This window comes from Rhopilema esculentum, chromosome 16, assembly GCF_057945365.1.
Source record: "Rhopilema esculentum isolate cy_ngs chromosome 16, ASM5794536v1, whole genome shotgun sequence".
In the NCBI taxonomy this organism is placed as follows: domain Eukaryota; kingdom Metazoa; phylum Cnidaria; class Scyphozoa; order Rhizostomeae; family Rhizostomatidae; genus Rhopilema; species Rhopilema esculentum.
In genome coordinates, this window is record NC_142830.1 from 14437612 (window position 1) to 14448506 (window position 10895).

The following is a 10895-nucleotide window of genomic DNA, read 5'->3' on the forward strand; positions in this document are numbered from 1 at the left end:
TTTTCTATCTGACATATTTTTAAAACCAAAACGATACTCTATTTACAAATTTTCAGCAAAATTGTCTAACATATTTTGTAAAAATAACACTGGCGTTTTATGACATACACCTGAAGATCCATATTAAACTTATAAAATACGAAAATCAAGTAGTATTTTCACCAATTAAAACCTAGACGCTTTCCTGATTTGCCAACATGTCCATACGCCTTGTCATGAGTCAAACCGTCCTTTCGATAATACGGTAGCTGGACTCCCGTTGCGTCACAAGTCGGATAACTCGGCCTTAGGCCTCCAATCCCGTCAAACTTGGGTCCAGTTCCTCCACCTGGACCTGATGCTGCAGCTTTGACAAGCGGATAGGGGTTTCTACCTTTCGACTTTGCCTCACCAATAACCTTCTGGGCGTAATCTTGAAACTGCTCTTCTTCTTTGACAACTAATTCGAGGATTTTCTTGTCATATTTGAGCTGTTGTTTGCGAGCAACTTGTTTCTTTTCCTTCTTATGATTCTGAAGAGAAAATGTTTTAAAACCTTACTAAAATCATGTCAGTTGAAAAAGACTCAATTTTTAAAAAAAAATCAATGCCAAAGTTAGATTACAGGAATCCTGAAAAGTATCCTGCATCCGTAATTGGGGGGACGGGGGCTGGATGATTTGAAACTAGCTCAATTTTCTGCGAGTGTCTCAGCATTTTTTGCCAGGGGTGTGGAAGTAAAACATGAGGATATCCTATCAAAGTATTGTGTCAGCATTTCCGAATTCCACTACCGAAAAACTCCACAAAATTGAAACTTTATTTTCTCGTAATCCAACTTATTAGTCAAAATGCAAGAGCTTTGTTACTGAAAATACATGAAATATCAAAATATGCAAATTCACCAGCAGATAAAATTTCACCAATTCTGTCGATAAAAGGACCTCTTAAAGAATTGAAGACGTGAAGGCACTAACCATTTGATCCTTAAGTGTCTTCTGATTTTTTTGTGATTTTACTCGATTGTTCAATCTCTTTTCTTCCATCTGCTTTTCATACTAAAAGAAGAATCATTGTTAAGTCACTTTCAATGCTGAATTGTTGTTTCAAATGAACATATAGATGCAAAGGAGCAATTAACTGAAATTGACAAAACTTCAACGACAGTATATCTTCAAAAAAGTCTTAAAAAGCAAAGATGAAAATTATAGGTTTGGTTGTTTATTTTGCTTTCCCTAACGAGAAATCTAAAAAAACATTGACTCGGATGGAAAATTAGATCGAGCAAGACTAGGCATCTGAAGAAAGCCAGATAAGGTATTTACCTCTTGATCTTCCAGGACACGGATCTTTAAAAGTTCCTCGTCCTTTGTCCGTTCTTGTTCTTTCACATTCTCCGCGTACTCAATCTAAAACACGGAACATAACGGTGAATAACTTGTTTTTATCCAAACAAAACTGACAATGAAAGAAGCGCAATTCAAAATTTGTTTTGTAATATAAATCTAGAGCAATATATCGATAGAAAGATTTCTTTAGGTAAACCAAAAAATAGTGCTCGAGAATGGAAGTCCATTAAAAAGGTATTACATTTAAGCATAATTTAAAGGACCGGATATTTATTTCGTCCTACCGGAGAGTTCGTTATCGAAGGGTAAATAGTAAGAACCGGCTTGAGCTCGTTGTACCCGAAAGGCTGTGATATAGGAGATATTTGTAACCGAGGGTCCATTACAGCGGAACAAGGGGGCAGAGAGGAGGCAGATCTTTGGTTCCTTATACCGTGGTATTTAATGAAATGGGATGGGGGTACGATGAATCGATGTCCAACTGTATGAGGACACCCTAGTCTTTTTCTGCTCATCAAAGCGTAAACGACAACACTTAAAATATTCAAATTACAGCTTGCAGTTCTCTTCTAAACATCTTGTATCATATGAAACGAACAACGTAGAAAACCGTGCACCAATTTAACAGAATACCTACCATGTTGACTCGGTGATCCCTTATGGACTGGAGCTCTTGTTCTCTTTGCGCGTCTTTTCGCTGTTCTTCTTCCTAGAGATAAGATCAGATAGCAATTTAGAACCACAATAAGCAAATATATGACAAATAGAATTAATCCCAAGTATCTATCGCCTAAACAGCAAAAGGATAATCGTCTGCAAGCATTGATAAACAACATAGAACAGTTTCATGCCTTCATAACAATTTTCGTGCAAGGTTCCCGACATAAGTGATATGAGCAAAACATACAATAACAAAGCACAGAGCCTCGACAATAATTCTTTTTTTCATGCTGCAGAAAATCAACAGCTTCAAGAAGTTTTCTATTTTCAGAATTATGATTGCTTTTTCAAAATGTGACAAGTTTTCCAGTGTCACGCGGAAATTAATTATCAATATAAGCAAAATTTGACAAAAGCATTGAAAAGCGGAAACATATCATGTTAAAGAATTTTTTTTTCGACACTCCTTGGAGCAAAGACGTTGTATAATGTCCAAAGAAAGACAGAAAATGGGGGCCACCAGGTATCCAGCCTGAATCGCGCTACCACGCGTAAAAAATTGGAAATCACGCTTTCACGATACCGGAAATTAACTTTCACGATCACGCCCTCTAGAATCTCTCTAAATTTTTAATAACTATCTAATATTTCTTGTTGGCAGAGCCATCGGTGTTGGAATCTCTGAATAATGTAGACATTCATTTGGCCTGGTACAGGAAAACAAGACTTTCTACATATAGAAACGATACCACTCCATTTCAAAATTCGCTTGCAGCACTCATTTTCACACAATCACGCCATTAATGATGATAAAATTTGTTTCACGAATTCACGCGTCGACAATACGCCGATCACGCAATCACGCCAAAATACCTGGTGCTCCTAAAATGTGTATCCAGATCCGGATCGAAAGTAACGTGAACGTAGGATATGCGATATTCTACCTCCTACGCTACTTTCGTTCTACATCTAAATATAAAATGTCTGATGATCCTTTATTAGAAGTTAGCTACTTTGTCAATTAAAAGTAGAAAACATACCAGTCTCTTTTTCTCTTGCTCAGCAACAGCCTTTGCTATTCTGTCATCTTCATCGTCTACTTTTTGCTTCATTTGTTCATGCAGTTTTTTCCTCATGTTCTCAGTGTGATTCTGGAAAGCCCTAGGATCAAAAAAGATGATAGATTTATGTTTTAATTAGGAAACTTGAAATCAACAAAGGCCTTACTCATCAAATGTAATTTCTAAACTGTTTTTTGCCTCTTTAAATTGAATCCTTTAAAGATAACTGTTAATCTTAAAGCTTTTAAAAGCAATGATTCAAAAGAGTATTAGCTTACAAAGATAATTTTCAATTAACAGCAACAAATTTTTTCTACTTGGTAATATCGTTCATGGATCATCAGAAGTTCCAAGCTGAAAAAAATTACATAAAGCTTTCTAAAAAGGTACTCACTGGAAAAGTTCAACTTCCTTCTTCTTGCGCATTTGTATCATTTTCTACAAAAAAGAGATGGCATTGAGAAACCACTTTCTTAAGAAATCACAAAAAGGTGATGCAATGCAAAAGTAAAGCTTTCAAAACATCAACAGAAACTATAAAGTAACGGAAAAGCTTCCTGAAACTTATGCAGGCTTGCAGTTATACAAGGCATCAATAATTTATTTGAAGACAATTAACTATTATAATCTGCTCATAAATCAATAAAAAAGAAGCAAACAGTAAAAACTAATTAGTACCTTTTTAGCATCTACAAATTTTCCAATTTCTACATCTTCAAGATATTCTTTCTCCTTTTCTTGCTCCAGGTGAATCTAAAAAAAGCAAAATATTTCATAAATTTTCATATATTGCACCATGGTAAACCAAAGTTCTAAAATTAGGAGATTTGTGAAAAATGCATTTTCATATTAATCTAGTACATAGATCTTCACATTAAATAAAGAAGACATTTAGTCACCTTTTTCAGCTCAAGGTCTTTTTTGTATGTTCCTTTCAAAGCTACTTTATCCTGTAGCGATACAAAAAACAATTATGTTTCAAAAAAAGTAGATCTCATATTAAAAACTTATAAAAGAAGAAGCAGCAAATATTCCCAATCCTTTTTTAACAGCATTTTTCAATAGCGTTTTTTAACAAACATGTAAAAAGATACAATTAATAAATATACAGAAAACACTTACAGCTCGCTTTTGCTTGACAATGGCAACTTTGGCAGCTTCATACATTTCCTGCAAAAAGAACAGCAAATCTCAATTGCACAATTACTGAAAATATATAATTAATATTTCAAAAATATACTTCACAATATGCATTCTAACAATTACAGATCTTTTGACTAACCTTAAAATTGGAATATCTAAATCTGAACATCTATACTCACAACTTGCTGCTTAATATTCTCCCCTTCTTTTATATCTTCAACTTTGACTTTTTCCTGCTCCTGTATATGGTCTGTTACCCTACACAAAGTAACAAGTTATTATCATTAATTTAAGAGCTACAATTTAAAAAGGCATTTGCTCTAATATAACTCACACTGACTGCTGATTTGGATCATCAAATGTTGCAAACAGAAAGTCTGATTCCAATGGAAGTGTTTCAAAAACAACAAAGAGACATTTTCAATGTTACTTACTGCATCAATTGAAACTGTGCAATGGTTCGCTTTTGGTTGTATCTTTCGGCTGCTTTATCTTGGTCTCTTTTGATGCTTTCCTCTATTTCCTGTGATAAGTGAAATAAGAAATTAGATCATACATAAGGAAAAACGTTTTCCAAAAATTAGTCAATTTAGACAGAGCTAGTGTTTATTAAGTATCCTGATGACCTAACAGAATAATTTCCTGGAAAATTTTACTAGAGCAATTAGTTTATTCTTGACTAGGTAGAAAATGAGAAGCTGAAAATATCGGCCAATCAATAATTTTATTCTGGAAATTCTTGACAGCACTTTTCAAAAATCTGACAATATTTGGAAGAAGGCAATGAAGTATCTATTTATCATTGAGGTTTGACCATAACCTACAATTAGCATGAAGCATCAAATATGTTCATTTAATTATTGATTGGCCTTGAATATACCATTATATAGAAGCACCTGCAATATATAGGATACTTGGCAACCTAACAATGAACCAGCATTACAATGTGGAGAAGCAATTAGTTTTCTTATAATAAAAATCTTAAAAAACAAAGCTTGATATTCTAGATTTTGAAGGTGCAGTGCTTTATATATCCAGCTTGTACATACCCTTTGATGAAGCTGATGCAAATAGGCATCTCTGTCCTTCTCCCAATTCTGTTTGCTTTTCTTTAACTCTATTTGTGCATCTCTTTCTTTCATCACTTCAGTTAACAGCAAGGCTCCCTTTTAAAAAATAGAAAAAATTACATATCTAAATTTTACTCATCATAAAAAATTATAACAAAAAGTAATGATTTTGACTTATTAAACAATCTGCAATAATCTGCAATAATCTGCAATAAAACATACATGGAATTCTTTCACTCTGTCTGTTTGATAATATTGCAATGTTTTGGCTCTTTCAATTGCCTCCTTCCTTTTCTCGGCTTGCAACTTAGCCTCTTCAATGTCTAATTTAACTCTTTCTTCCTGCAAAAAAGATACTCAAGATTAAGTCACTAAAGCATGGTCTTTCAAACATTTAAAATATCATAACTGATAAAAAAGTTCTAGGTGAATTGTGAATAGAAAAAAATAAACATTTATATATAAAGACTAATAAATATATATATATGCCAATTTAAAAGAAGTTCTTGACTAACAAATGGAAAAATTCATATAACGTCTATACATACCTCCTCTTTTTCTTCTTTCAGCTTCCTTGCATGGAGTTTTTTCTGCCTTATACCCTAGCAGGTAAATTTTTCATTTGTCAGTTCTTAAAAACCAAACAAAAGACAAATGGTATTCACTATACAATATTACATATATGGAAGGCAATACTATATTTCCTCTTTCGAATCCTGCCCTTTGATAAACGCCTCCATCTATTTACATCACACTTTCAGCCAACCATCTGTAATTAATGCTACCCTTCTACCTCTTTTAAAAACTTTATACAAAAGTTGGATTTTGTAATAAATGCCACAGCATTCTTTAGAGAAAATATCTTAACAACTTCATTATTTTTTAAAGCAATCTTTCTAATATAAAAGAAAAGAAATACTGTTTCAAAAAAAATAATTACAAATCAAGTTCAATTATTCTGATTGAAATTTTTCTTTGCCAAGAAGTTAAATAACAACTTTAAATTTTACATTTAAAATGTACCTCATTTGTGTTGTCCCAATTCTTCACCATACTTTTTGACGTTTCATGGAGTCTCTCTCTCTCATCTCTTCGAATTTTTGCCTCCTCTGCCTCCTTGTTGTACCTTGATAAATTATCTTGTATTCTTTTCCAGTCCTTTGGCTGGATAACCAGAACCTGAAAAAATAAGGAAAGAATTCAATATTGATTTATCCAATAATGTTACTTAAAACATGAAACAAGCCTCAATGTTATGAGAAAATTAAGAATTCGAAAGAAAAACATTTATTCTTACACTTTTAGGATCTATTCCTTGAGCAGCAAAACCAATCCTCTGATCTTGGTTGTTGTATGCAGTGGCATCTAAAAAACAACAATGGACAAGGGCTTAGTAAATTCACATACAACTAGTAGATTATGATCGTAAAATGCTTGTAATTCTATCGATGAAAACTATATATTCGTTCTCTGAGGAATATATCTTAAAGGAAATGCCGTTTTTCAAAGTAATTGTTTATTTCCAACAGACCCTATCACATTTTCCTTTTCATTCAATCCTTCATACTGTCTTAAAGTCATTTCCGTGTGCTCATTTGCATAATTGTAGTGGATAAGAAATCATCATTTACATACTTAGGTTTAAAAACAATTTAATGCTTAATTTGCTGAAAGTTTATATGAGTGTTACCTTGCGTTTCTAAGGGTAAAAGCGACCGAAAGGCCTAACTGCAAACAGTATTTAAATGCGAGAGAATAAAATAGTTACCGTTATCTTTAACTTGTCCTTCTCTTCTTCCATACATCACTCTTGTTGCCATTCCACAAAATTCTTGTTTCTTTAAGTTTTTACCAACTATGGTCGACTACGAGCTTAATTCAATGTTTTCATGCCTTTCTTAGTTGCACTTGTTTTATTGGGAAGATTTGTCATCGGGTTTCCACGACAACAAAAAACTAGACCTCCTCTTCAAATCGAGTCAACTGTTAATTGGCATTGAAAATTCGAGAAAAAAAATTTTGGGCACAGAATGGGGAATAAAGAGGGACAGTATGCTTGGGTCGAGGTGAGACTTGGTTTTTTTAGCATAGAGGGCTGTAAAGGCCATGGCAGTTACGGTTCACATACCCCGAGCAATTCAAACAGCAAAGCATATTTTTTTCGAAATATCATATGCTTTTTATAAGATATCATTAGATAATATTATGCTATCGATGCAATAGGAAGCATTAAAAAAAACAGCCAATGGGAGTTGATCTGCAAATGAACTCTAGGGAAATCGACCCCATCTCGTATCGCAACTAGTGCGTGTATTGTACTTTCCTGTGCCACAAGCCCGGTAAGGGTTTTCTTTCACGAGGAGGGGGGGGGGGGGTAAAGGTGGGGGACCACAAAAGTTAAAATGGCAGGGACATCAAAATTTGTGTTGGGGTGGCAGGGGATTGGATGTAGTACCAAAGAGAATATATGACTGAGGACAACAACTTTTTGCTTGCATGGGACTCGGGTTAATTGAAAAATTCTCAGATCATTCGATTCTTCGAAAGGGGACTCCCCGGCTGGAAAATCTCTCACAGAGGACGACTTTCTCTGATTCTGAGTAACAGAGGAGAATGCAATCTGTCTTTTTGTCTCAACCCTATTATAAACAAAAAATAAAGGGTGTTTCAAAAACAAAGGAACCCTTATTCCCAGCTACCAACAATGCTTTCGTAACTGTCATTTTGTTTCGATCTTCTATCGGTATCTTGAAAATCGGTTAAATTTTGGCATAAGAAACTTTTCACAAGTTTCGAGAAATATCAACATAAATAAGGCACTACAGTCAGAATTTAATATGAATCTCATGAATTTCCTACAAAAAGCCGGCTTCAAGGGCACTTTAGCCCCCATTTCCCCTCCTATCAAAGGGTAAGGGCGGTCGCCCCCCACCCCCTCATGCCCCCTCTCCGGCGCCCTTGAATATACGCAATTGCAAATTGGCAATTGTGAAGATACGTGTTACTTTCAGAACATTATACCTGTTTATTATTTCAGCTTAAAAGGGCCCATTTGACAGAAAGGCCTGTCCATACAGATAATTACTGTATGGACAAATTTTTATAGAAACTAAGTTCTGGAATTGTACTCAGTCACTGATTTTTTTGCTGAAAGTTTCTTTAAGGGTTTGTGCAATTGTAAAAAAATGAATTTGCCAAGAGAAAAGGTTTTGAACATCGAGGTTTAATTTCAGAGGATTTGATAATCAATTTTTACAGTCCCATTCTACATTGAAGAAAACTTTAAATATGTGTGCTTTTTGTAAAAATGTGAGCTTTTTAATTTGTAAAACTCCTTTCTCTGATAACGGGAATACGATAAAGTCAGATGTTATTTAAGAAAGATGTTGCCTATCAAAACATAACATAAGCTGTGGAGTGAAACAAATAGAAAAAGTTATATTTGTTGCTTTATGTTGAAGATCCAACAAGCAACTTTACATTACCCGAGCATGCAAAATAGCCCTCCCCCCCCTCCCTCCTTCGCTGATTTTTTGCATTAGCAAACATGGAATCCAGTGATTTCGTGCATATGTTTACATATGATTGTGCACCTAGATGGACTTCTTTACAGATACAGTAGTTCTTCGTCTAAAACTATCAATGCTACTAAAAAACATCGCAAATCAACAGTCTTTAAGTTCAAAGGAAGGGCTGACACAAACCATAAACGTGCGAGCCATTTTGCAGAGTCTAGAAAAGACCCAACCTTCCTCTCGATGAAACTTGGCCTTGTTAGCCTTCCTCAAATTTGCTCTTTGCATTCTTTGAATAATTTTTTTTACAAATGGAATTTAAGAAAAATCGTCTATGATTTGGACTTTACGCTTTTTCAGGAAAGAAAAAAGTCCATAATGGTAAATTCTTCTCACTTTATTTACTCTTGATAATCTATTTGCCTTGCTCGAAGCTACAGATCGTTGGACAACCTTCCTCCGACTCACAACAGTGAACCTGAAATATTTTTGGGCACGGAATGAAATCCCCCAAAAGTTCATTTTCTACCAAAAATTATCCTCAAGGTTGAAAACACTGAACTAAATAGTTCTTGATTTTAACAATGTCCTTTATTTCTTTTGAATTGTAACTCAATGTCAAAAATTGATATTCAATATCTTTAAATGTATTGGGCATGCGCAGTGTGATCATTTATCCTTGGCTTGCATACTTGGAGCAAATCACGTGATCAACTGGTTGTCTTCACGCTTCGCTGCACACTGCGAAGTAACCAGTATCATGTGACTGATCCGCGGCATGATTAAAGCTTCTTCTTCAGGAAGATCGGAAAATATTCTGGTCGCAGATGCAAGATAAGCTTAAAATTTCTAGTTTGGGGCATGGATATAAACAATCGTAACTAAAAATAAAGCTATGGGTTCTATGATATCCTCAATAAAAAGGGGACTTGAGTCCGTCTCGCGTTTCAAGAGAACTGTATCTGAAATGAGACAGAACCTTTCTGACGTCCAACATTGCACAAGGGACATAGTTCGAATGGTCAACAATTTGCACACGATATCGTTTGAAGTCAAGGAAACAGTGAGCCAATGTTCCATGGAGATACACAGAACTTTATGTGAGCAAATCTACAAGCAATTCTCCGATGAAGATATCGAGAATTTAAGCAACATTGTGTTTTATGATGAGTTTATTAGTAAACTGAATGAGATGCAGAAAATTGATGGAACAATTTCATCAGGAGACTTCCTTGCACATCTATTTAATGAAACTTTAGCAAGGATAAGGGAGTACGAAGAACAGTGGATGAAAGACAAGACGAAATTTGAATTGTTGCTAGGGCTAGAAAAATTTCTTGACGAAAGCCTGCGTTTTCGCATCGATACCTTCACTTCATTTGGTGAGAACACAACAATGGAGTCTAATTTAGATAGCACCTACAAAGCTGTCGAGAAAAGCTGTTCCGCCGATTTTGAAGAGCAATGCGATATTGAAGCAAAAGATGAAGAGTGGATACCTATGAATCTACTTGAAAATAAGAAGTCGTTCAGTTACAGATCAAAAATGGCAAAAGAAAGGCAGCAGTGTCGTCAACGTAAGGGAGTCAGAATTTGGAAATTGAAACAAAAACAGTTACAAAATGCAGCAAAGAAAATGAAAAACCTGGAAGTATTTTGCGATTTGCTGAAGCACCAAAATGAGCTTCATTCTCGTTTAAATGATCATTTAGCAAAACAAAAGGGTAAGATGCTCGATCCAGTTAGGTCTGTGTTTATTAAAAGAATTATTGAAGGAGGAGACATTTTTCAGGTAGAAAATGAAAAATACTCCCCGTGCATGGCGAAGTTTAATGCAGCTCTTGAGAAAATCATCAAAAAAGGTGATTTACGAAATTTGAACTTAAAATTGAACATAAAATATGACGTAAACATGAAGGAGCTTGTACCGGTTATCGAAAATGCAACTTTGAAAGTAGAAAACATGAAAGAGGATATCGTTAGCAATATCGACAGTGTTAGAGCTGCCTTACTGATAGATATTAAGGCGATGCAAAATGATCATGAAACAGAGATGCCAAACAGAAGAGAATCTCTTGCGATTATACCGTTTCAGGAGACATTGAATCTCGTGAAGGA

The 10895-nt window shown here is 34.8% G+C and overlaps 1 protein-coding gene across 1 annotated transcript; it reads right to left on the reverse strand.

Annotated features, from left to right (window-relative positions):
* LOC135682583 (cilia- and flagella- associated protein 210) lies at positions 1-7195 on the reverse strand. Its single transcript, XM_065197546.2, has 17 exons — positions 7031-7195; positions 6560-6627; positions 6286-6441; positions 5811-5864; positions 5485-5604; positions 5242-5358; positions 4627-4715; positions 4372-4450; positions 4172-4219; positions 3949-3999; positions 3728-3802; positions 3444-3487; positions 3029-3149; positions 1966-2037; positions 1305-1388; positions 957-1037; positions 1-512 (listed from the first exon to the last, which is right to left on the reverse strand). The coding sequence occupies exons 1-17, from the start codon at positions 7080-7082 to the stop codon at positions 159-161; spliced, it is 1665 nt and encodes a 554-aa protein (XP_065053618.1). The 5' UTR covers positions 7083-7195; the 3' UTR covers positions 1-158.
* Positions 7196-10895: the final 3700 nt, after the last annotated feature.

Coding starts and splice junctions, on each gene's coding strand:
- LOC135682583 (XM_065197546.2), bottom strand. CDS start 7,082: ATGGCAACAAGAGTGATGTATGGAAGAAGAGAAGGACAAGTTAAAGAT. Junction 1,389..1,965: donor GGGATCACCGAGTCAACATG/GTAGGTATTCTG, acceptor TCCGTGTTTTAG/ATTGAGTACGCGGAGAATGT. Junction 513..956: donor AGACACTTAAGGATCAAATG/GTTAGTGCCTTC, acceptor TTTTCTCTTCAG/AATCATAAGAAGGAAAAGAA.